Source organism: Trachemys scripta, chromosome 3, assembly GCF_013100865.1.
Source record: "Trachemys scripta elegans isolate TJP31775 chromosome 3, CAS_Tse_1.0, whole genome shotgun sequence".
NCBI lineage: Eukaryota > Metazoa > Chordata > Testudines > Emydidae > Trachemys > Trachemys scripta.
In genome coordinates this window covers 88111771-88139348 of record NC_048300.1, presented here as the reverse complement: position 1 = coordinate 88139348, position 27578 = coordinate 88111771, and the positions used below count along the sequence as shown (strand labels likewise).

The 27578-nt window shown below is 42.1% G+C and overlaps 1 protein-coding gene across 2 annotated transcripts in view; it reads left to right on the top strand.

Moving 5' to 3' along the window:
- TULP4 (TUB like protein 4) overlaps nt 1-27578 on the top strand; it is a 259023-nt gene that overhangs the window by 184147 nt on the left and 47298 nt on the right. For both annotated transcript variants that reach the window (XR_004645086.1, XM_034765310.1), the window contains exons 5-6: nt 17719-17899; nt 21796-21930. Coding sequence is in view for 1 of the 2 variants with exons in the window: in XM_034765310.1 (XP_034621201.1) it covers nt 17719-17899; nt 21796-21930 (316 nt within the window). In the remaining variant the exon portion in view is untranslated. The remainder of the gene's footprint in view (nt 1-17718; nt 17900-21795; nt 21931-27578) is intronic.

Genomic DNA, 27578 nt, shown 5'->3' with positions numbered 1-27578 from the left:
AAACATCACAATGTACTTTCTTCAGTTTGATATGAAAATAAATATATAGGCAATTAGCTAATTTAGATTCCACTCCTGCAAATATTACCAGGCATATTGCTTACTACCACGAGTAGTTCCATAGGCAACAGTAAGGATGTATAGGGTTGAGTTCTTGGTTATGCCTCAATTAGCCATTTATATCTGTATCACTATTGTTACTAGTGGTGCAGAAAATAAGCACAGCATTTGGAACATTGGTAGTTTGCAGTGCAAGGCCGTGTCGGACGTTTAAGGGGGAGAGGTTCATTATTGTCCCCAGGACTCGCCTTCTCTATTTGCATAGCAACACTGGCTGCTGCAGCGTCATATTTTGTTTCATCCAGCAAACAGAGGCAAACTTCAAATTCTAAATCATATCTTGAATTTCCTGATGGAATCTGGAAACATGGGGCTCCCAACAATCCCTTCCCTCCTTCCACCCCCCAAGCCTCCCCCCCCCATTTCATACTTCCTGAAACCATACCCCAAAAGCCTCCAGGTTCACTCCCAGGCTCCTTCCCTCTCCCTCAGCTCCTCCATTACCCCGACTCCCTCCAGCCTTTGCACTGCTTCTGAGGGGTAAAGGAAATACATTTCTGTATTGTAGTTTAAATGAATTTTTCAAAGTATTAATATGCCTAATAGGGAATCTATTTGTCAAAGAAACATTTCCTGTATCTTTTTTTTTTGCCTGTATTGTTATAGACATACTTGTTGATAGGTAATTTGAAATAAATTACCAAAATAATTGAAGCTGGCATGATTATATTGTTACTTTGATAAATAAAATATGCAGAATTTTAAAATATTGTGTGCAGAATTTTTACTCTTTTGGCACAGAATCCCCCCAGGAGTAAAATTGCAAGATTTGCACCCTAGAAATCTATGTTCAGGTCCTCCTAACTGAGTACAGACTTAAAACCTGCAGAACCAACATCTCTTACTAGCTGAAGATTTCCTACTTGTTCCACAGTCCTTCAAATATCTGAGGTTGAACTATAATAATAAAATGTGCTGAGTACCTCCTGGGAAACTCTCTGACAGCCTTGCAACCTTGATTTATGAGTTCCCAATTAATAGTTTAAAGATAAGGAATAGAAGCAAACTGAACTCTTTAAGGTTTGAGCCTGCGGGGCAGTTACAGATAATTTTATTTAGTGGAGGACTGTGAATGACATGAGTGATAGAATTAAAGACTATTTAAAATGAAATAATTGGTTAAAGCAAAGAAGCCTTACTGTCTAACCATACACTGCATTTATACTCACATTTCAAGGTGAAATGGTGAGTCCAGGGATGTTGTGTCCCTGGATGAGAAGAATGAGTATATATCCTTTCTCTAACAGTACCTCCATGGTGGATGAGCATTTGCTAATCTAAAATTAGTGCACTTTTTTTATAACCACTTATAATAACACTACTTAACTAATTAACTTCCCCTTTACTATATCTTTATTTACACTGTCATGTTTAATCTTCCATACCCCCAAATCCAAATATCTTCTACTTCTTTACTGGCTGTTAATATCAAACACCATTCGAATTCTCATTTGCATCAGTTTAAATTCTGCAGTTACCAATATTCCAAAACATCCCAAAATTCCCCTATAACTCCTGCTAAAGCCAGTTAAAACAAAATCTTATTTACTACATGACCCAAGGTTATGCCTTACGTCATTTCTATTAATACCTCTTATTGATTCATGCTAAAAACAGATTTAGCTAATATGAAGACTAAGTTTTGGGCCTAAAGGCCTGCTCCCTACTTGCATTTCCCCCAGCACATTTTCAATTACCATAAGCAAACTTTGCCCTATAGGCTACACCGGGGGTGGGCAAACTATGGCCCAGGGGCCTCATCCGGCCTTTCAGATGGCCCTCAAGCTCCGGCAGGGATCAGGGTCCAGGGCTTGCCCTGCTCTGGCACTCCAGCTGGGGAGCAGGGTCGGGGCTTGCCCCGCTTTGTGTGTGCTGTGGCTCCGCGCAGCTCCTGGAAGCAGCGGCACGCCCCCCTCCAGCTCCTACACATAGGGGCAGCCAGAGGGCTCTGCACGCTGCCCCCGCCTCAAGCACTGCCTCCGCAGCTCCCATGAGCCAGGAACTGCGGCCATTGGGAGCTGCAGGGATGGCGGCTGCGGATGGGACAGTGTAGGAGCCGGAGGGGGGACATGCAGTTGCTTCCGGGAGCTGCTTGAGGTATGCACCACCCAGAGCCTGACCTTTTCCCATGCCCCAGCCCCCTGTCCCAGCCCTGATCCACCTCCCACCCTCCAAACCCCTTGATCCCAGCCTGGAGCACCTTCCTGCACCCCCAACCCCTCATCCCCAGCCCCACCCAGAGCCAGCACCCCCAGCCGGAACCCTCACCCCCTCCCACACCCCAACCCCCAATTTTGTGAGCATTCATGGCTCACCATACAATTTCCATACCCAGATGTGGCCCTCGGGCCAAAAAGTTTGCCCACCCCTGGGCTATACCCTCAGTGCCCATTGAGTTTAATGGGAGTTGAAGACACTCAGTACCTCACAGAATTGGGCTAACAGCTACCAACTCACTAACAAGAAGCACACTCAAGTCATAACCGTGCAGTAGGATCATGAGTCGGATCCTCAAAAAATCATGAGATTTTTAAAAACATCATCAAATCAGGTTTTTTACTTTGCCTGTTTACTTTTTAACCCCTCTCTACTGTTCTGGCTATGTATGATAATTTCAGATTGAAAAGTCTCTCCCTGGCTGCTCAGCTGGAGACTCCAGTTAGTTACCCTCTCATCTCTATGATAGGGGACCTCACCTGCCATCCATTTCCTATAACCATCTTGATTCCCTCCCCCCATCTCCTGGCTTGCGGCCCCCAGGTTTCTCCCCTTCCCTGGACCCACCAACATTACCTCACTGACTCCCCGTTCCCCTGACATGCTCCCCTCCCCCCGGGCTCCTTCTTTACCCAGATCCCAAGTAGAGGGAAAGATCTAAAGTAGGGGAGGCCCTGGACCCAACAGCAGATTTTCTCTGGCTCCTCCCCTTCCCTTCTGCTGTAGGCTATACATGAAGGCAGGTCTCCGTGGCAGGGCAGGTCTGTGTCCTTAGCCCCAAGACTGCTGCACAGAGCTCTGTCACATGACCAGTCCTGGAAACCACAGGGCTGGAGGAGCTTCTTGTGTCATCATGACAGCTCCTCCTGCAGGCGTCAAACTCCTTTGTTGCTACCTTCAGAGCTGGGCACCCAGCCAGCAGCTGCCACTCTCCGGCTGCCCAGGCCGGGCTGTACAGGGAGGAGTTTCTGAGCCCGGGGGCTTCCTTGGACATACACCCTGTGACTACCATGTCTGCGGAAAGGGGAGACCTAAAGGCTGGTCCACTGGCTCTGCAGGGGCGAGCCCTGCTGCCTACGCCTCCCCGCCAGGCTGGGTAGCTCTGTGCAGCATCGCCCTCACTCATTCCCGCTCCGGCAGCCCTGCCAGCTTGCAGCTCTCAGACGGCACCTGGCGCCCTGGGTGGTCGTCCGCGTGGCCTACCCCTAAGGCTGGCCCTGCCAGTAGGAAAAAAATCTTAAGATTTGGCAGGTCTGTTGCGAGATCATGAATGATGCTTAATTGTACTTGGAAATCGTGTCTGTCGTGATAGATTTGCAAGAGTTGGCATGTCTGCCTATGGGATCAGCCTGCCAAGAAGAGCGACCTCAGTCCCTCTCTCAGTTCCCTGAAATACCTTGGTATGCCCCTAGTTTTGTGGAGAGGAATCTGACAGACAAATTTGTCCCTGGTCATGGTGTAAACTGCCATGGTTTCTCCCACTGTGCTTGTCTTGGATCTCCGTGCCTTCAAATATAGCACGCAGATTGCATTTGCTTCTTCCTCATCAGGGAAGGAGCTCTTTTGAACTTCATCTGAAATAAGGACAAGTAGCTTTGACATAGCTGAAAAAATCTAGCTTAGAAATAATGGCGTTCTAAGTGTTCGGAAATTATGCACCACACATGGTCCATTATGCCATTTCCCCCTAGTTCTTCTTTTACACACTGTACTGAAATGTGGTGCTCCAGACTTACGGATAGTGTTTCCATTTATCATATCACTACTTATTAGTCAGGTGCTGTAGCAGCAGCATGATTCAGGTACTTGTTACTACTGTAGTGCTTGCATTTATCAAGTTTAAATATGTACATGTATCTAACTCTGTGAAAAAATCTTGAAGATGGGACTCTAATGAGCTGACAGAATGATGAAAGGCAGCTATGTACATGTGGCAGTGGCAGTGATGGGCAAATTTGCCCTAATTATGTTAGATGTGGGGGGTGGGAGGAAGGACATAAAAAATTGCAGGATGTAAGAACTGAAAGTATAAGCAATGCATTTGGTCTTTCTTTATTAAAGTATCCCCCACCTCCTTGTATGTTCTTTATAGGCTTATATAAGCAGCTTTTAAAAATGCCAAGAAATAGCTACGTTTTTGTCTCTTTGCACATGCAAATATATTTTTCCCCAATCAAAATTTTGAATGCATCTCCCCTCCCAATGTGCTTATCGTACATATTTAGGATGTTTAGAAATGCTAACACTTGTAGTGAAGACATTGTAACCTTTAAGAAAGCACAGCAAGACATTTCCATTGATAGATACAGTGCACAAATCACTGGGGGGAAATGGCTGCAAAATTTTCATGGCATATAGGAAGTGTTATTAATTAACTAGGCAATTTATTCAATCCACAAGGAATGCAGTGGTTAAATTACATATAAAAGGGACCATGTGCTTTGTGCTGCATAACGGAGCAAAAAACTGGTAGCAGTACAATCAAAAAAGCAAATAGACAACAGGAAAAGTACATGTCACTTGGCTTTCAAGACAGGTTCTTTTATTTAGAAAAACAATCAGATAAACCCCTGCACAACTTAAATATCTTAATATTTTGGACTATTTTAGAAGCATTTTAAGCTTTTATGGCAGGCTTGTCATTAAAATTAATGACCTTAGGTTGTTCGTGCTACGAGTTTTATGAATGTTTAATATCCTAATGCAGTCCTTTCTAGACAAAACATGTGGGATTTTATATATACTCAGAATGTTTAAAGGCTTTTGGTGAGACTTTGCTATTCTTTATATATATATTTATAAATGTTGGAAACAAGTAATATGTATTTGTTCTTTGCTTAGTAACTTGACTGTTAAAACACCAAATAACGTCAGACCTTTATGAAAGGAAGTGATGCTAGTTTAGTGAATGTTGTTTGGCTTCCCTCTCTTCTTTTTACTGGATTATTTTAAGATGCATTATGCACTTATTCCAGAAATAATAGGTTTCTCAGTGCTTTCTTGGGTCCTCTAAACAGTGTTTAGTATTTGTTCCCTGGTCTTTCCCTTGCCTTTTTTTGTATCAAGTGGATGCTGTTGCACCATTTTCTGAGCACACAGCTTTCGAGGATAAGGATGATAGAAGGTGGGAGAGCTCAGAGCACAATGCTGCTTTGCAGCCAAGCACTGACAGTTCATTCTGTGTTATGTGCAACGAGCAGCCCCTGAGCTAGCACTGGCTGCTACAGAGGTCACAGAAAGTCACGGAATCCGTGACCTCTGTGACAGACTCGCAGCCTTAATCACTGGAAGGTGGAGACAATATCTCAGCTAGCTGTTCAAAGTATTTCTCTGTTCTGACTAGTATCACTTCCGTCTTGCCTGGGTCCCATCTTAAGGCAGCTGATGTTCACCCAAGAGCTTATTTCTTGTCAGCATTCTGACATTTTAGTAGTGGCGGTGGTTGCATCAGTTGAGAAGGAATGATTCCTTCCCTGCTTTCTCCTTGCACCCAGGGAGGTAGTCACCCCATCTCCTTGCTGACTCAGCTCCACTTGCCCCAACCTTTTCTGCACACTCCCTGCCCACTTGCTCAGTTTGGAGAGAGGTGCAATGACTGTTTACCCCTCTCGATCTCCAGACTCCAGATCTGGGGAGCCTGTATAGTGGGCAGGAGTTAAGGCACTTACTGCCTCTTACATCTTGCATGGACATCTAAGCTGGGCCATGATCTGACCCTGTGTAATAATAACGACCTATGAATTCTGAATTAATAGAACCAAAACAGTGTAGATTTTATCTGTTAAGTCTTTTCTCCATTGCAGTTTCGCTAGTTCAAAGTGTCACCCTTGTTGCTAGGGCCATCTTTTGGGATGGCGTTTCTAGCCTGCCTTTTCTGTCTTCATACCAACAATTCCTTGGCATTCTCTCTGAGGGAAGTAGAGTAGGTTTATGGTGCTTTCAGGAAATTGCTAACAGGGCCAGTTCTAGAATTTTTGCCGCCCCAGGCAAAAACAATTCCTCCCCCGCCCCGTTTTTTTCTTACCCCACCCCCGGCCCCGCCTCAACTCCGCCCCTTCCCCAAATCCCCAGCCCTGCCTCCTCCCCCCAGGCTCTCAAACCTAGGAGGGAGGGTGGGAGGGAGGGGGAGAAGCGGCAGCGGCGCGCGAATCAGCTGTTTCGCGCGCCGCGGCCGCTCGGGATCTCCCCCTCCCTTCCAGGTTTGAGAGCCTGGGAGGGAGGGGGAGCAGTGGCGCGCGAATCGCTGTTTGCGGCAGCAGCGGCGGTGAGCTAGGGCGGCCGGGGCACATTTTTAGGGGCGGCATTCTGGCGCCGGCCATGCCGCCCCTAAAAACGTGCCGCCCCAAGCACCAGCTTGTTTTGCTGGTGCCTAGAGCCGGCCCTGATTGCTAAGGAAGACTTGGTTTGGAGACAGTACAGGAGGCTGCCAAGTGTGCGTGAGAATGCTGCTGAGTGTCAGCTAGCTTCCACGCCTGATTGGGTGGTTTTTGGTAGAATTAATGGGACTTGCACATCAAACAATTAGCAGAAAAAATGACCCTGTATTTTACACTACTACTATCCTGATGTATGTGAAGAAAATACCTTCCTATGACCATATGTGCATTTCCTAACAACTAGGACTGGCAAGTGATTAAAAAAAAAATCATGTGATTAATCACACTGTTAAACAATAATAGAATACCGTTTATTTAAATATTTTTGGATGATTTCTACATTTTCAAATATATTGATTTCAATTACAACACAGAATACAAAGTGTACAGTGCTCACTTTATATTTGCTTTTGATTACAAGTATTTGCACTGTAAAAAAAAAATAGTATTTTTAATTCACCTAATACAAGTACTGTAGTGCAATCTCTTTATCATGAAAGTTGAACTTACAAATGTAGAATTATGTACAAAAAAACTCCATTCAAAAATAAAACAATGTAAAATTTTAGAGCCTGCAAGTCCACTCTGTCCTCCTACTTGTTCAGCCAATCGCTCAGACAAACAAGTTTGTTTACATTTGCAGAAGATAATGCTGCCCTCTTCTTGTTTACAATGTCATCTGAAAGTGAGAACAAGCATTCTCGTGGCATTGTTGTAGCCGGTGTCACAAGATATTTATGTGTCAGATGTGCTAAAGATTCATATGTCCCTTCATGCTTCAACCATCATTCCAGGAGACATGCATCCATGCTGATGACTGACTGGTTCTGCCTGATAACAATCCAAAGCAGTGCGGACCGATGCATGTTCATTTTCATTATCTGAGTCAGATGCCACCAGCAGAAGGTTGATTTTCTTTTTTGGTGGTTCAGGTTCTGTAGTTTCCACATTGGAGTGTTGCTCTTTTAAGACTTCTGAAAGCATGCTCCGCACCTTGTCCCTCTGAGATTTTAGAAGGCACTTCATATTCTTATACCTTGGGTCCAGTGCTGTAGCTATCTTTAGAAATCTCACATTGGTACCTTCTTTGCGTTTTCTCAGATCTGCAGTGAAAGTGTTCTTAAAATGAACATGTGCTGGGTCATCATCTGAGACTGCTATAACATGAAATATATGGCAGAATGTGGGTAAAACAGAGCAGGGGACATACATTTCTCCCCCAAGGAGTTCAGTCACAAATTTAATTAACGCATTATATTTTTTAACAAGCATCATCAGCATGGAAGCATGTCCTCTGGAATGGTGGCCAAAATATGAAGGGGCGTATGGATGTTTAGCACATCTGGGGCATAAATACCTTACAATGCTGGCTACAAAAGTGCCATGCAAATGCCTGTTCTCACTTTCTGGTGACATTGTAAATAAGAAGACGGTAGTATTCTCTCCTGTAAATGTAAACAAACTTGTTTGTCTTAGCGATTGGCAAGTAGTAGGACTGAGTGGACTTGTAGGCTTTGAAGTTTTACATAGTTTTGTATTTGAGTGCAGTTGTGTAACAAAAAAAAATCTACATTTGTAAGTTGCACTTTCACAAGAAAAAGATTGCACTACAGTCCTTCTATGAGATGAATTGAAAAATACTATTTCTTTTGTTTATCATTTTTATAGTGCAATAAAAAATAATACACACTTTGATTTAAATTACAACACAGAATACAATGTATATGAAAATGTACAAAAACATCCAAAATATTTAATGAATTTCAATTGGTATTTTATTTTTTAACAGTGCAATTAAAACTGCGATTAATTTTTTTAAGTGCGATGCATTTTTTTCAATTAATCGTGTGAGTTAACTGCAATTAATTGACAGCCCTACTAACAACTCTTCTGGTTTGAAGAGTTGATTGAAAAGGGAAAACCACACTTCTTAAAGAAACCTCACTGTTATTGCAGGTTTGTAAGCTCAGTGGTCCAGACTCTGGAATCCCATCTCTATTATCTAAAGATTTGTGGTAACAGCTGATTATCTACCCAAAACCTGGAAGCTATTCCCTTTTTTATATGTTTGTATAATATTTTATTGAGGTTTTAAATGTAACACAGTAGAAAAAACTGCATGCCTTATAGAGTGACCAGAGGGCAAGTGTGAAAAATTGGGATGGGGGTGGGGGGTAATAGGTATAAGAAAAAGCCCCCCAAATCAGGACTGTCCCTATAAAATCGGGACATCTGGTCACCCTAATGCCTTATAACAGTTGTCTCTGTATATTGTAACTGAGGCATATTGTTAATCAAGAGTCAGCATGTTAAGCTAAGTGTTTCTGTGGAGGGTCATTCTCTCCATTTAATAATCTAATTGGTATGTCATGATGTGCTAAAGTGTGTCTTGAGAGTCATGGAAGAATGTAGAGATGTATATGTACTTTGTGTGATAAGAGAGTCAAAACTAGCCCAGATATAATTGATTTATAAAGAAATCAAACTTCATAGAATTTGTCTGCCTTCAAACAGTACATGCAAGATTATCTGTTTCAGGTGAGCAAGTGTCTCCATTCTCTCATGTCCAAAGTCAGCTTGCTGTTTGGGATCCAGAAGTTGAGAATATAAGTATTTTTGGCTGTAAGAAGAAGCTATTAAAAGTCTCTAGATAATTTACATTCACCCTTTTGTAATATCATCATGTTAGATAGGAGTAAAGCAATATTGGCTGGGTACCCTGGTTTTAGTATTTCACTGTTTCTTAAACAGTGTTGTCACCAAGATCTCCAGTGTATTTACTTTGTTTTCTCACTTGAGAGCTTTGTAATAGTTATCTTTACTCTCAGGACTTCTCCTGTGAAAGTACGCAGCCTATCCAGCTGCACCTGTGAAAACTGTTAATGGCCTGGAATGAGAATTTGTCTGCTGGGTGTCTATGGGAGTACGCAGCAGGATATACTAGTATATCATCCATGTGTTGGCTGTTGCCTCTTTTTCATTCCTGAAGGAAACTGAAGCCTTGCTTTCAGTTTTGTCGAGGTTGAAAGACAGTAATGGAAAATCTAACACATTTTCTTTAACATTTTTGTGCAAATTGTGGTGATGTTTCTTTCTGTGTCCTCTTTAAATTTCAGGAAATCATATTACAGCAGCTGGATTTGTAATGGAAATAAAAAACACTCTGCAGCAGAGCAGCTGTCTGCTCCTGTCCATATCCCACCACCCTGCATTTTTAGAAGGGAAGTGGATATGAAGCCAGAAATGCTGCTCTGAATATGTTTGAAGAAAAAAAAACAAATCCTGAAGTTGTTTCTCAACACCAGAGGAGCAGCTGATTATTTCTGTTGTGTTGCCCACAATTTGCAGGTGTAGCACCTATAAACCAGGGACGCACAAGGGAATGCACAATGCTAATTTGATGACTAAATGGACTATAAAATGGTCTAATCAAAATCTTTCTGGAGATTCAAATTTTTAAATTAGAATAAGGAATGAAAATGTTTAGAGGTAATAGTTTTCCATATACCTTGTCTGTTATTAAATACATCTTCGTAAGCAGATGTTTGTAAGTTTGTTTTATGTTTTAATCGGTTTATAGTCATTTAACCGTGGATCACAAAAATAGATTTATCTTTATTAATAAGACGGCGTTATGGCGAAGGTTGTAATGTGGATTCTTAGATGAATACTAATGTTTGGCCAGATGGCTGAATTAAAGCAAACAGAACTTCTGATGCAGCCTTCTTGAACCATGTACTGCATTTCTGACAATGCAGGTACGGTTGGCATTAATGCCTCTTTTTGCAGAATGTCATTTTTGAGGTATCGTCCTGTGATGAGCAATACACACACGCACACACACATATATATATTATAGTTCAGCAATGCCAGAGCAAATCAAGCCAGAAAGTGTAGGATACCAAAAAGTGTCACTAAACTTAAGATTAGTCCCCCCCCCCCCCAAAAAAAAAAAAAAAAAAAAAAAGCCCTAAAGTTAAATAAATGAAGTAAAACCCTTAGAGGTGAAATGGATGCTACTTAGAAAATCAATACTAGAGTTTCAAGAGATATGTGTACTGATGAACAAAAGGGAACCAGAAAGGCAAGGAGTAAATCAATATGCCCTAATGGCAAGGTTAGAGAGGCTGTTCAAGCAAAACAGAAATTCTTCGAAATCTGACCCTAGTGAAGCCAATAAACAGGAGCATAAATTACAGCAGTTAAATTATAAGAGGGAAATTAGAAGGGCCAGAATGGAAGAGCAAATAGCAAAGCATGGAAAAACCAAACAGCAAGAGATTCTTAAATGTACCAGAAGCAAGAAGACTGCAAAAATTGATGGATCATTGGATCACCAGAGGGTAAAGGGAATAATTAATGACGATAAAGACATTACTGAGAAGCTACATTAGTTCTTTCTTTCTTTATTTCTACATCAGTCTTCACCATCAAGAATGTTGGGGAGATTCCTGCCCTAGACATGCTCTTTCTTGGTAACAAAGATTCTCTCTCGGTATCTCGTACTCTCAGAGATTGAGGTGACAGAAGAAGAGGTGCTGAAGCAGATTGACAATTTAAAATGCAGTAAATCACCAGCCCAAGGTGGCACATACGGAAGGCACTTAAGTATGAAGTGGCTAAGTTGCTAGCAAAACCATGCATCTCTCATTAAAAACAGCTTCTGTCCCAGAAGATTGGAGGGTAGCAAATGTACCTGTATTTCGAAAGAAATGTAGGGATGATCTAGGGAATGGTAAACCAGTATATTTATATACCTGGCAAATTGGTTGAAATGATAGTTAGAAACAATTACAAAACACCCAGAAGATCATGATATGATAGGAACTAACCAGCATGGCTTATGCAAAAGAAAATTGTGTTTTACTAATCTTGTAGGAGTCTTTGAACATGTCAATAAAGTAGTGGATAAAGAAGAATTGGTTGACATAATTTATATAGACTTGCAAAAGGCCTGTGACAAGGTCCAGCTCTAGAGGCTACTAAAAACCGTAATTAGTCATGGGGTTAGAAGCAAATTATTGTCATGGATCAAAAACTGGCTGAGATGCAGAAAACAAAGAGTAAAATTAAATGGTTAATTTTCATAAAGGCAAAGAGTTAACAATGGGATTCTGTAGTAGGTCCTGTGTTGTTTCATATTTTTATTAATAATCTGGAAAGGAGGGAGAGCAGTGAGGTAGCAAAATTTGCAGATGACAAAGTTATTTAGGATAGGACCAGAGAGAATTGTGAGGAACTACAGAGAGACCTAAAGAAGCTAAGTGAATGGGCAACACAATAGCAAATGAAAGCCATTGTCAATAAATGCAAAGTAATATACGTTGGAGGGAAAAATTTAAAGTACCGTATATATTTGTTCATTAGCCCGTTTGTTTATAAGCCGACCCCCCCCAAGATGGTTAGGTAAAAATAGCAAAAACTGTATGACCCTTTCATAAGCCGACCCTATATTTCAGGGGTTGGTAAACTTTGGCTGCTGGCCTGTTAGGGTAAGCCGCTAGCGGGCCTGGACATTTTGTTTACTTGGAGCATTCACAGGTACGGAGCCCCTCAGCTCCCAGTGTCTGCGGTTTGTCATTCCCAGCCAATGGGAGCGGCGAACCGTGGCCACAGGGAGCTGAGGGGCTCCATGCCTGCAGACGCTCCAGGTAAACAAAATGACAATGGATTAGATATTAAATGCAATGATTCCATAGAGTTTAAAATCATCAAATTTTGGTGTAGACCTGTTTATGCCGACCCCCGCTCTTTGATGGATCACTTTTTTACCAAAAATATTTGGCTTATGAACGAGTATATATGGTACCATACCACCTTATAAGGTTCTAAATTAGCTGTTTCAACTCAAGAAATAGACCTGGGTTATACTGTAGACAGCTCAGTGAAGACCTCTGCTCAATATGCAGTTGTGATCTAAATAGCAAACAAGATGTTAGGATATATAAGCAATGGGATGGAGAGTATGGAAAATATTATGATGCCTTTATATCAATCAGTGGTGCAGCCTCATCTCGAATACTGTGTGCAGTACTATTCACCATGAATCAAAAAGGGTATTATGAAACTAGAGCAGGTTCAGAGAAGAGCAATGAAAATAACGAGAGATCTGGAAAAACGCTCCTATAAAGAGATATTGAAAAGATTGGAATTGTTCATCTTAGAAATGAGATGAATAAGAGTGGATATGATATCCTATATAAAATGAGTGGTCGGTATGAGGGAAATCAGTCTGAATGGTGCAGGGATGGGAGATTGTTTACCTTAGAAAAGAGATAAGTAAGAGGGGACATGATTAATATAAAAATAAAGAATGGTTTAGAGGTGTAGAAAAGGAAATTCTGTTCTCCCGGTCTCATAACACAAATATCTCTGGTCTTATGAGATATTAGCTAAAAGCAGATGTGGATGGGCCATATGCCATTGTAGGCAGTCTCATTATACCATCTCCTCCATAAACTTATCAACTTCAGCCTTGAAACAAGTTAGGTTTTTGCTCTCACTACTCCCCTTGGAAGGCTGTTCTAGAACTTCATTCCTCTGATGGTTAGAAACATTTGTCTCTAATATAATTTAAATCCTAAACTTGTTGATGATCTGTTTATATCCATTTGTTCTTGTAGCAACATTGGCCCTTAACTTCAATAATTCCTCTCCCTCCCTGATGTTTTTATAGAGAGTAATCATATCTCCCCTCAGTCTTATTTTTGCCAAGCTAAACAAGCCAAGGTCTTTGTCTCCTCTCATAAATCAGGTTCTCTATTCCTCCAGTCATCCTACTACTCTTCTCTGCACCTGTTCCAGTTTGAATTCATCTTTCTTAAACATGGGAGACCAGAATTGCACACTGTATTCCAGATGACGTCTCACCGGTGCCTTTTATGGTGGTTATAACACTTGTGTATCTCTACTGGAAATATCTCTCCTGATGCATCCTAAGATTGCATTAGCCTCTTTCATGGCTGCATCACATTGGCAGCTCATAGTCATCCTGTGGTTGACCAATACACTCAGGTCTTTCTTCTCCTCTGTCACTTTCCACTGATAAGTCCCCAGCTTATAATAAATACTCTTGTTAGTCCTTAAGTTCATGACCTTGTACTTTGCACCATTAAATGTCATCCCATTTCTATTACTCCTGTTTTCAAGGTCATCCACATATTCTCCCATCTTTGTGTCATCTGCAAATTTTATTAACACATTCCCACTTTTTGTGCCAAAGTCATTAATGAAAATGTCAGATAAAATTTGTCTCAAGATCAAGCCTTGAGAAACTCCACTAGTAATGTCTCTCCAGCCTGACAGTTAACATTTCAGCATGACCCATTGTAATCTCCTCTTTAACCAGTTCCTTACCCACCTTCTGAATTTTGTTTTAATCCCCATCTTCTCCAATTTAACTAATAATTTCCCATGAAGTATCAAATGCTTTCCTTACTGCTACAGTAGTTCAGCTGCCGAAAAATCTCATTTTGACAACATTATTGCCAAGCACCCACTGTGTTTGGTACTTTGTAAACAAATATGAAGGAGCATTCCCTGTAACAGATCATATTTAGTCAGTTTTACAATCAGATCAAATTCAAAGTAGATCAGTCAAAAAAAAAGTCTGTTTTGTCGCAGCATGACGTGAAGGTGATGATTATCTGTGGAAGGCTTTGTGGGAGATGAACAGTTAGAGGAGGTATTGGAAGGCAAAATAGGAGGTTTTTTGTGCATGGGAAGATGGGTAGGGGAGTTTCAAATCTCAGGGCAGCCTGAAAGGAGACAAGAAGATGATAGTGGGAGACGAGTACAAATGGTGACAAATAAGAGGGAAGGTTTGGCTGAGCAAAGGGAGAGAAGTTTCCAGCCTAATACGTAAAGATGATATTGGCAGGCTGGTAACCAAACCATTATTTAGCATATACATTAATCAGAATTTAGCACACAAGCATTTGTATCACATAGTGATTATAGTTAATGACCAAATTCTACTCTGACTTATAGCAGTGCTAATGTGGAATAACACCATTGCCTTCAATAAGGCCTTCATTGAAGTTCCCTGTGGAGTTACTCCAGGTTTGTACCAGTGTAAATGAGAACAGGATTTGGCTTGCATTGTTTAATATATTTTTTTAAACTTCCAGCCATGAAAAGCTTCCCCAAGTTCTTCCCCCATTTCCATTACCTCCTCTCACTTTCAGTTTTCTGTAGCTGTTACTCACCCAAGGCTGGCGCTTCCATTTAGGCGACCTAGGCGGTGCCTAGGACACCAGGATTTGGAGGGCGCGGCAATTCGGCGGTGGGGGTCCTTCCGTGCTCCGAGTCTTTGGCGGCAATTCTGCGGCGGGTCCTTCACTCGCTCTGGGACCCGCCGCCAAAGTGCCCCGAAGACCGGGAGCACGGAAGGACCCCCCCACAGCAGAATTGCCGACGATGACCGGGAGCACGGAAGGACCCCCACCTAGGGTGCCAAAAACCCTGGCGCCACTCCTGTGCTCACCACATGATGGGAAATATGGAATGTGTCCTCCTTTCATCTGCTTGGAAAGAACTTTATAATTACATTTCTGCCTGAAACTTTTTAAAGTGCTATTTGTACCAGTAGAACCTAGGATCACTGTAGCAGATAAGAAAATAAAATCTGTATTTCCCCTTTCCCCAGCTTGTTTAATTTGTACATTTTCACTGTTTCCCCTGTGTAGTCAGTCAGTTTCCCCTTTTATTTATATGGGATAGAGAAACACATTTGAAATAGTGAAAAATGTAAGGGTAAACCCACAAAATTACGTAGTGCACTAAGGAGCAGATGTAGTACATAAAACTACTTCTAATTCCTTTTTGGAAACTCACTAGATTTCAAGTTGTTCAGTTAAATTTGCCTAAAATATACTTGTCTCGGTTAGAACTATGTGGTAGCAGCAGCTGCCTTGAATAATGCATTTGTCATTTCATGGATTCATTTTTATAACTTATTATTGTTGGTTGCTAGTCTTCTAAAATTGTCTAAACATAGAGACCTTAACTTGTTCAAAACATAAAGGCACAGGACGTGCTTAAGGGAGAGAGAACTATAAGTTCCAGTTTCTGTGGGCTTAGTGTGTCTTAGTTAAATACTATTTTAAATAAGAAAAATCCTCACATCATCCATTTTGTGTTTGATATAGTGGGTGGAAGCTCTCCTCTATCTTTTCCTGAAGGTGTAACATATTGCCTTCCTCCTGGGCTATAATGATCTAGTTCCAGTTGTTTGATTGTACAGATACTCCCCGGATTACGCAAGACCCGATGCAAATTTGCACTTACAGAAAAAGTTCCATAAGCCAGAAATAGGATTTTCGAGTTGCAGAATTTTTTGCGTAACGTACGGGGATACGTTTCTGACTTACGCAAAATTCGAGTTACGCAAGGCTTTCCAGGACGGAATGATTGCATAAGTTGGGGGCGTCTGTATTGTCTCTTGTCACGGTTGTCAGAGGACATTCTCCCACTTTCTCCCAAACTGTTGCTCATCAATTGAATAATTCATCCTCCTCTCTCCACCTTTGTGTTTCTCATAATCCATTTGAAATCTCTGCTAAAACTTCACTTAGTCATCTGTCCCTTTAGTATTCTAACAGCGGACACATTCTCCTTTCTCCACCTCTTGGTGTTCTGGATTATATAAACTCTATAGGTATTGTAAACACTCTTATAATCTTTCTCACACATGCCATTAACAGCAGTAAGGGCAAGGTTCAAATAATGTGTAGGAGTTCCATTTAAAATAAACAAATAGTTTGTCCTGAGTCTTCACCTGAAACCTTACTCAGGTTTTAGGAACTTAAACTTTAAACCCCCTCGTCATACTTAAAGGTAATTTAATTGTCTTCCCTTCTTCCAAATACACTCAGACTCTGGGTAAGTGAGGAACACAATCAAGTTTATTTAGGGATAAATAGACAATCAAATAAACTATTAAACTAATGAGGCCAGCTGGTTGTTTTCCAGTCCCTCTAAGGTTCTGCCTCCCAGCAGAATCCCCACCTAGGCCTAACCTGAAAATCCAGTCCACCCAACTTCAATCAGGTGGGCAGAAAGTTCTCTCTTCAGTCCCGCTCACATTGAGGTCAACAGGAACAATATCCTAATGCATAAGCACAAGGGGGTAAATTAAGGTTGCACAGGCAACCTTATTTCTTGCATTTCCTAATTTGAGTCCTTGACTTTTCAACCTTAGCAACATTCTTTGAACATGTTTTTTTCTGGGTTGTAGTACAGTAACTCCTCGCTTAACGTTGTAGTTATGTTCCTGAAAAATGCTACTTTAAGCGAAACGATGTTAAGCGAATCCAATTTCTCCATAAGAATGAATGTAAATGGGTGGGGGAGGGTGTTAGGTTCCAGGAAAATTTTTTTCACCAGACAAAAGACATTATATACATATACGGTATAAGTTTTAAATAATTTTAAACAAACTATTTAATACTGTACTCACCAATGATGATTGTGAAGCTTGGTTCAGGTGGGGCATAGTGGGGTCAGGGTGCGGGGGCTTGCCCCACTCTGCCTGTCCGGCACTCTTGCTGGGGAGCGGGGTCGAGGGCTTGCCAACTCCGTGGCTGGAATGCCGGATGGGCGGAATGGAGTAAGCCCCTGTGCCCTGACCCCGCTCCCCAGCTGGAACGCCAGGTGGGTGTAACGGGGAAGCTCCCACTCCCTGACCCCGCTCTCCGGCTGGAACACCGGGCGGGCGGAATGGGGCAAGCCAAACAACCTTATAACGGAACATTGCGTGATTTTAAACAAGTATGTTCTCTAATAGATCATCAGCTTAATAATGAAACAATGTTAACTGGGACAACTTTAAACTGGTACAGTAACTCCTCACTTAGAGACTGACCCTTGGAACACCTCACTACTTTGCTTTGGATTCGTTTTAAATGCACCTAGTTAATTGACAAGATGTATTCTAAGAAGTCTTAAATCAGTTACATTTCATGGAACTGTCTCTCTCCTAAGTGTCCCGTTCTGTTGTTTTCAGGTATTGTTTGGCACTGCTGATGGTCAGGTTATCGTCATGGACTGCCATGGCCGAATGCTGGCACATGTTCTCCTTCACGAGTCAGATGGCATCCTCAGTATGTCTTGGAACTACCCCAGCTTCCTGGTGGAGGACAGCAGTGAAAGTGACACAGATTCTGATGACTACTCCCCACCGCAGGGTATGTTGCCTTCAGCTTTTTTCTGTTTAATGTTTGCTAACACTTAACTAACAGCAGTGCCATGGAGCATGCTTTATAGTAGTCGTGGAACATGCGTCTTCCATGGTTTCATCCACAAGGGGCAGCGGATAGAACACTGGACAGGGAGCGAGAGCCCTGCATTCTATTCCCACCTCTGCCACTGACCCACTGCAAGTCACTCCCCTCTCTGTGCTACGGTGTCTTCGTTGGTGAAGTAGGGATAATGATACCTTCATAAAGTGCTTTGAGATCTGTGAGTGAAAAACATGGCATAAGAGCAAAGTAGTATCATTACTTATCGTTACGGAGCATGTCTGACACATTTTAGCAGTATAAGCTAGTAGTCCTCATGCATATTGTCAGAGGACAGGTAGTCAGACAAACTAGTGCATTATAATATAGATCCATATAAAGGGTCACCCATGGCAATAATATTTCCAGTACTGTTAAACATATCTATAAATACTGAGAGTTTTATTTCCACGAAATCCTGTTAACCAGTGATCATGCTTATCAGTATGCGGTCCATCCCTGAACTTAGTATGTTTCATAAAAGGATCAGACGTGACAATAGCCCTGCGTTTACACTAGCTAGGAAAAGGGTGATTGGGGTTATCAGTCCTCATGCTTCCAAGCATACATTAATTGCCAGTTGTGGTCAGGATGAAGTCCCTCCCTCCTTACCATGGTATAGTATCACATGATTAGGTGCACCATTTGTTTTTTAAACCATCATAGAAGTTAGAGATGGCAAATACCCAATAGATTGTTGTGTCCATTCTCCTGCAAGAGCAGGCTATAGTCCCAGAAAAAGGACAGTTCAGATACTAAACTGAAATTCCTCTTGGCTAGTGCTGGGGACAGAATTGTTGTTCCAGTTATTCCAGTATATCAACTAATTTAAAGAATGATGTAAATGTTGATGGGACGGTGGAAAATTAAAGTACATATTGACTAAAGATGAATCTGAACCAGCACCTCAGATCTGACCTGTTGGTTCCAAACATGCCCTGGCAGGTTAGATCTACTTCAAATCCACTCCAAAAGGGGCATGTTTTCTGTAACCAGTTTAGGTGTAACTTAGAGTGGCAGAAATCCTGTGAGATCAGCTAGTGAGAGTTTAGCTCAGGCTTTCATATGGATATGAATCATCACCTCAGCCCCTCTCCAGGTGGTGAAGTCTTGCCTTTGTAAGAGAAGAGGATGAAAAGGATTCCAGTCACTTCAGATTTCCAAGGAAGCTTTAGATGAACAGCGAGGAAAGAGTTAGATGTATTTTGTTGCCATTTTGCAATATCAAGGGTCCAATTTTGGGGTGGTGGATTTGGATGAAGGATGGGAGAGAACTAGCAACTCAAAATGATCCTTCGTAGAGCAGGAAACATGCTTACTGGTGCTGAGTCAATCAGGAGTGGGTGGACTCTCATTACAAGCCTGCTTCTAATGATTATTCTAACATGGTGTGTTCTTTTTAAAGTTTTACAGGTGCATCAGAAACTTCTCAAAGGTGACAAGCCTTTGACTCACACAGATGTGTGGGAGGGACTTGATGTTTGATGGATTTTTACTCATCTAAAAAACAATGCCAATTTATATATTTATTTTTTAATGTACCAACTATGGGACAATTTCTTTCCTCCAGGTACTTTTTTGATCACCCCTCTTGTGAGTTCTGGAAGCAGTGTCATTCTTAGCCAACTGTGTCATATTTGATTACTCAAAATACACTGTGCTTGGGTCCTGATAACTGTCTTATCTAGGGACTGCAATGGCTTCTGTCAGAACCAGTCAAAGAAGAGAATTAAATAATGAATGATACAGATGGTGCTATTGGTCATTAATTATTAAATACAAACTTTCACATGAACATTGAAAAATAAGCTTATGGAGGCAAGGACATTTTGAGAAATGGTCACCAAAGCACCCTTTCATAGAATATCAGGGACCTCAGGAGGTCATCTAGTTCAACCCCCTGCTCAAAGCAAGACCAATCCCCAACTAAATCATCCCAGCCAGGGCTTTGTCAAACCTGACCTTAAAAACCTCTAAGGAAGGAGATTCCACCACCTCCCTAGGTAACCCATTCCAGTGCTTCACCACCCTCTTAGTGAAAAAGTTTTTCCTAATATCCAACCTAAACCTCCCCCACTGCAACTTGAGACCATTACTCCTTGTTCTGTCATCTGCCACCACTGAGAACAGCTGAGCTCCATCCTCTTTGGAACCCCCTTTCAGGTAGTTGAAAGCAGCTATCAAATTCTCCCTCATTCTTCTCTTCTGCAGACAATCCCAGTTCCCTCAGCCTCTTCTCATAAGTCATGTGCTCCAGCCCCCTAATCATTTTTGTTGCCCTCCGCTGGACTCTTTCCAATTTTTCCATATCCTTCTTGTAGTGTGAGGCCCAAAACTGGACACAGTACTCCAGATGAGGCCAATGTCGAATAGAGGGGAATGATCACGTCCCTTGATCTGCTGGCAGTGCTCCTACTTATACAGCCCAGAATGCCGTTAGCTTTCTTGGCAACAAGGGCACACTGTCGACTCATATCCAGCTTCTCGTCCACTGTAACCCCTAGGTCCTTTTCTGCAAAACTGCTGCCTAGCCATTCAGTCCCTAGTCTGTAGCAGTGCATGGGATTCTTCTGTCCTAAGTGCAGGACTCTGCACTTGTCCTTGTTGAACCTCATCAAATTTCTTTTGGCCCAATCCTCTAATTTGTCTAGGTCCCTCTGTATCAGGGGTCGGCAACCTTTCAGAAGCGGTGTGCCGAGTCTATTTATTCACTCTAATTTAAGGTTTTGCGTGCCAGTAATACATTTTAACGTTTTTTAGAATGTCTCTTTCTATAAGTCTATAATATATAACTAAACTATTGTTGTATGTAAGGTAAATAAGGCTTTTAAAATGTTTAAGAAGCTTAATTTAAAATTAAATTAAAATGTGGGCAGTGTGAGTGCCACTGAAAATCAGCTTGCGTGCCGCCTTTGGCACACGTGCCATAGGTTGCCTACCCCTGCTCAGTATGCTATCCCTACCCTCCAGCGTATCTACCACTCCTCCCAGTTTAGTGTCATCCGCAAACTTGCTTAGAGTGCAGTCCACGCCATCCTCCAGATCATTAATGAAGATATTGAACAAAACCGGCCCCAGGACCGACCCTTTGCTCATATTTCCCTTGCATATAGGCATCAAGATATATTTGGACTCTGGTCAGAGGGTACACTAGTTAGCGCTTAACATTGAAAGCACTGTAATCCGTAAGGGGCTAGTTACTATACTCAGATGCACTTATGATGTTCCTGGTGTCATCAGCAGAATTCCCCAATGTGATAAAATGTGATAAAATGTAGCAAGCAAATAATTGTAAGTATTATATGTATAGTACTTTATAGATGTGCTGTGGTAAAAATGTCTAGTACCTAGTCTCAGTAACTTCTTGGTAACACTGACTACCCAGTACTTTCAAACTCCAGCTGAAATGAATGACGCCATCAGGGAGGGTGGAGTGGTTGTGGAGAGAGAGAGAGAGACGTAGGCCTAAAATGGAATAACAATAGAGTTTCAGGCAAGGAATATTAGAATACCGTAGAGAAGTGGAAAATTTGCTTTCAGTTTCTTGTGATCACACTCTAGAGCTATTGTCCTTCGGATGGGGAGGGTACAGGTCAGAGGTTGGTTTTTTATAGTGTCAGTGAGGCAGACTAACTAGCCAAGTGTGTTTTGCCTGTGCTCATGTCCATGGGGAAAAAATAACCAGGCAGAATTCAAGTCTCAGAACTGGTCACTGTGACAGCAGGCTGGACTGAAATGTGCTTTTACCTGGATTTATTCGCATTTGATAGCTCCTGTTTTGCTCAACAATCTTGTTTTCGCAGATGGTCCAGCTGCATATCCGGTCCTGGTGCAGAACACCAAACCACTACTCACTGTCAGCTTCACATCAGGAGACATTAGTTTAATGAACAACTATGATGACTTGTCTCCTACTATCATCCGCTCAGGGTTGAAAGGTACAAAAGAGAGACATCCTCTCCCCTCACATACACAGTTTTTCTTCTGATGTTTTAATTTATTTATTGTCTATATGGTTGTGTTTAGTGTCTTGCCTCTTATAGCCTGGTACCTGCTACAGTGATTCTCATTGTCAGTAGTGACACCTACTGATATAAAAGCAAATCACAGCTATTAGACTTCTTGCTTTTGAAATAAGTTGATTTTATATTTTTAACAGGCATTTCTGATATTAAAACCTAATTAAACAGTTTGCTTTCCTCCAGGCTAATGCCATAATGGTCCTGTCTATATGTGGTTGTTTATGAATGCCCAGGTAACTTAGTTTTCTTTGTATTCTAAATTCATTATGGGATCAGTCATTCTTGTAGCAGCCAAATGTAAGTTATAGCTGGTAGAGTTATTGAGTACTAGGTAGAAATATTAAGATACAAGTCATTGTGAGAAAAGGAAAACTCCAGTGATTAGTTATAATACCTTAGACAGCTAAATATTTACCAAGTTCTATTTGTCTATGTGCGCATGCACACCTCCTTGCAGAGTAAGACACTGTCATCAAACTGCCGCCCCAACTGGGAGTGGTGTCTTGTTGTGTTTTGGTAGGCCTATGCCTGCCACAGATTCCCCTTTCAAACACAAGGGGAAATAGTCCACAGAGTCTTTCTGCAGATAAATAGGCCATGTGGGGTCAGTTTTATTACAAATGTTCCATGCATATTAATCATAACAAAAGTCCTATTACCATAGTCCAGATTTCCCCAGCATAGTCTGAACAGTGTAACATACAACCCTAAGGTCCCTCACTGTGCTCTACTTCTGGTGCAGCCCTCTCCAGTCCTCATACTAGGACAGCTGGGAATCATTAGGAAAGGGACAGATAATAGTAAGAAAATACCTCTCTATAAATCCACGGTATACCCACACTCTGAACACTGTGTGCAGCTCTGGTCACCCCATCTCAAAAAAGACATTGGAATTGGAAAAGGTACAGAAAAGGGCAACAGAAACGATTAGGGGCATGGAACAGCTTCTATATGAGGGGAGAATAAGAAGACTGGGTCTTTTCAGCTTGGAAAAAAGACATAAAGGGGGATATGATAGAAGTCTATAAAATCATGATTAGTGTGGAGGAAGTAAATAAGGAAGGGTTATATACTCCTCATAACACAGGAACTAGGGGTCACCAAATGACATTAATAGGCAGCAGGTTTAAAACGAACAAAAGGAAGTACTTCACGCAATGCACAGCCAACATGTGGAATTCTTTGCCAGAGAATGTTGTGAAGGCCAAGACTATAACGGGGTTCAAAAAAGAACTGGCTAAGTTCATGGGGTATAGGTCCATGAATGGCTATTGGCCAGGATGAGCAAGGATGCAAAACCATGCTGTAAAGTGTCCCTAGCCTCTGTTTGCCAGAAGCTGGGAATGGGTGACAGGGGATGGATCACTTGATGATTACTTGTTCTGTTCATTCCCTCTGGGGCACCTGGCATTGGCCACTGTCTGAAGATACTGGGCTAGATGGACCATTGGTCTGACCCAGTATGGCCGATCTTATGTTCTTATCCCTTCCAGCTGGAGTGCCACCCCGCTCTTCCCAACAGAAACCCCACGGCCTCTCTGCTGGGAGCATCCTTGCCAGGGGAGCATGCCTCATTCCCCGGCCCTCTCAGTTTCTCTGGGTCTAGCTCTCTGGCCCTGGAGATGTCAGCCAGTTAGCTTCTCTGTTGCTGCTCAGCCGTCAGTCCTCTCCGGCCCTTGTCTGCAGCCCTCTGACTTAGAGCCAGCAGGCAATGCTCTTCCCTGCTTCTCCTGCCTTCAGCCCTCCAGTTCTAGCACTCTGGCTTGGGGACACCATCCAGCAAACCCATCTTAATGCTCTCCTGCCTTCAGCCTCCCCCCAGGTCCCAAACATACAGTCTCCTAGCCAATTCCTCCCTCTTCAGCTTTCCCCAGAGACTTCTTCCAATCTCCCACCTCTCCTGACTGACTCTCACAAGGACTCTCTCCCTCATTGAGTCTCCTCTGACTGACCCCGGCAGCCCTTACCTGCCCTTCCTGACTGAACCAGTCTGCTCTGGCACCCGGGAAGCTGGACCTACTTCATTTACTGGGGCCAGCTTCCCTATGACAGGCCCCAATTCAACAAAGTACTTAAGCACATCCTTAAAATTAAGTATGTGACTTAAAACAAATGCAAAACTGCTGTGCTGAATCGGGTCCTAAGACCCTTCTCAGGGTGGGTAAGAGAGGCAGAATCTGGCCTTGAAGATAGTGCATTGCAGTAGGAGTCTGGAGATTTGGGCTCTGTTCCTGGCTCTGCTGCTGGGTGACCTTGGGCAAGCCACTTCAGCTCTCTGTACCTCAGTTTCTCCATCTGTAAAATGGGGATAATGATACTGATCTCCTTTTATAAAGCACTTAGCGCTCTATAGATGAGAAACAATATATAAGAGCGGCATGTTGTTATAATCATAGATAGGCAAAAGTGCATTTTCAGTCAGAACTAAAAAGAATTGAAGAAATGAATTTATTGATCTCCTGATATTTACAATATCCACACAAACAAAAGCTACAACTTCATCCTTAACAGCTCTATTTTAGGAATTAATGTAAAACAAAATATTTACACAAAATGCACTATGGTCATTTCACCCTTTGCCATTTTCTATGCATATATGTAACACACACCATGTACAATTATTGTTCTAGTTATACTATATGTACTATTGTTACAATAGTGGGCTGAAATCTTCAGTGCTTGAGCTCAGACCATGGAGGAGGGAGTTAGGGGCTGAGTTTGCTGGGGGAAAGTGAAATCACTTGAGTAAATTTGGGGGTCTTTTTATTAGGATTTTTTAAAATTATGCACTTTCCCAATGTTTCAATCAGACATTTTGCACGTGGTTAACTCAAATCAAATATTTCTGATTTTCCAGATCTGAGAATAAATTCAAGCCTGAATGCAACATGAAGTGCATTTCTTAAGGATTTGCCAATTGTTTAACATCATAATATTTTTCCAGAATCAAATGATTTTCTTTAAACATGGTTTGATATTTCAAGTCCCACTGAGCCAGGGCTGAGTATTCAAAATTCAGATTATATAAAGAATAGCTAGGTTTAGGTCGCTAAACTATTAACTATTAACACTATTAACAATGATCTTTTAGGAGCTCCCCATGTAGGGTGACTTTTATCATAGTAGATCCAGATACAATGATCCTGGAAGCCCCCCCTAGTAAAGCCTGGTAGCTCTGCAGAGAAAAGCGCCCTCAGTCCAGGAAATCTTTGGCATAGGCTTCTGATCAAGGAAGTTGTCAGCTTTGGTGAGTTCAACAGGACAGACAGCCTCAGGTTTCATTTTTTCTTTTATTTCCACCAATATTATGTCTTTAAAAGTCTGGAAAAATACATATTAAAAAACTAGTGGTATCTCAGCATTAATCTTGAATTATCAAAAACTTCAAAGTCTGGAGGTTGTAGTAGTTGAAATTGGTCCTCCAAGATTAACTCAGCCACCTTTCATACTGGTTGTAACTTTTAGCCTGTTTTTTTTTTAGAAATATAACCTTTAGTATACTATTGTTGGTTTGTTAGTCCCGTGTATAATAAAAAAAGAACATGAGTTTAATGCTGCTGTAGTAATTCCTACATTTTGGAATTTCCTGTCTTTTGAGCATTAGCTATTTCAGCCCTAACATCGTGTTAAATATAGGTTTTTGTGTAGAATTATACATCTACTTTCTGGGGGCAGATCCTTAGCCCCACCATGGTAGTTTGGCACAGTTGGTGTAAAGCTGCCCTAAAACCAGCTTAGTCACCTTTGGGAGGATCCACCCTGCATAGGGGATCCTTGGGTGACATGGAGGTTCCTATGCTGCCTACCCTCATGCCCTCTCCAGCCCAAGGGGTTCAGTCAGGGAAATGGTGTCATGGTGGGAGGAACCCCTATGATCTGGGAATCCCGAGGCTCCCAGAATGGCTCCTTAATGCCATAGGGAGCTGGGACAGTTTAGAGCTGCTTTCTGGTCTAATGTCCACCAGGGGACTGGCCCAGCACTCAGTCAAGGATCAAGAGGCACAAGCCGTACCCCGTTCCATTTCCAGAGCTGTGCTTAGCCCAGTGCTGCCATAGCCCGGGGTCTGGGCCTATGTCTGTCTCTCTTCTCCCACTACCCTTTACTAGATGGAATATCAGACCTGCTGAAGTATCTATGATCCTGTAACCTCCCCACCTCAAGGGCTAAATGCTAGTGTGCAAGCTATAGTACCAGCATCTTTATTGTGAGCCTGATTGTGTGATTGATTTCAGTTGGAATGGAGGATGCTTGGCACCTTTTAGGGTCAGGCTAAGGAGAGGCAATGGGGGAGGTAGCGAGAGAGAAAGAGGTCATATCACCGTTTTGTGGCTTGAGCCTACCTGTGATCTGCTGTATACCTGTAGGTATTTCAGGGGTTGCTGCTGTAAGTCTATTCATATTTCCCATGTTTTTTCCTCTTGTCAAGAGAGTTGTCATGCATCTTCGTAACTTTTGGTTGTTATCATCCCATGCTAAGAATGTGGGAGAACTTGAGAACAACACACACAGTTTCTCTGTGCTCTCTAGCCACAGAGGGCATTACTAGAAGTGCCTCATATTAACTGGATAGTCTTCAGTATTGCATGTGAACTCTTGTCTATGGGTCTGTGTTTGAAATATGCAAATATTGCTCTGTGGACCCTGCAGCAGGCTCCTCCGTCTGTATAGACTGTTGAAGGCTGCTCTATGTATTTTCTAAACAGGCCTCTGTGAAAATATCACACCCAAAGCAACATCAACATATTTTTGCTGTTATATCAGCTTTGCTTTAGGTGTAAAAAAATTCTGTCAGTCACTTTGCCAGGAACATTCATATTATGTTGCATTAGGAAAAAAGCTGCTTTCACTGTGGGAAGAAAATTTGCTTTTCCCCAAACTCAAATTCCTCTTTCCATCCACCAGAGACTCATGGAAATTCTAACAGACCAGAGGCAAGTTAAATATAAAAAGCAACAGAGGGTCCTGTGGCACCTTTAAGATTAACAGAAGTAGTGGAGCATAAGCTTTCGTGGGTGAATGCCCACTTCATCAGACGCAAGACATTCACCCATGAAAGCTTATGCTCCAATACTTCTGTTAGTCTTAAAGGTGCCACAGGACCCTCTTTTGCTTTTTACAGATTCAGACTAACACGGCTACCCCTCTGATACAAGTTAAATATAGACTCATAGACTTTAAGGCTAGAAGGGATCATCATTATCATCTAGTCTGATCTCCTACCCATTGCAGGCTGCAGAACCTCACCCACCCACTCCTGTAATAGACCCGTCCTGAGCTGTTCAACAGTTTCCTTTAATCCTTACATTTTACCTTTTAATTTATGCTCTAGATGCAAGCTGTGTCTCTGCCCACACTTAACCCAACTCTCTGTTACAGTGAGTTGCTTTTCTTTCTGGCCTCAATTGTCCCCTGTGGGCACGGCCAGAATAAGAGTTTGTGTGGAGTAACGTTGTCCCAGAAGGAATGTGTCCCAGAGCTCCGGAGCATTTAACTTGTATCTGCTGCTACTCCTCCTCATGGGAGGCAGTTTACTATCCCTCATGTGGCAGGCCAGTTCTGGTGG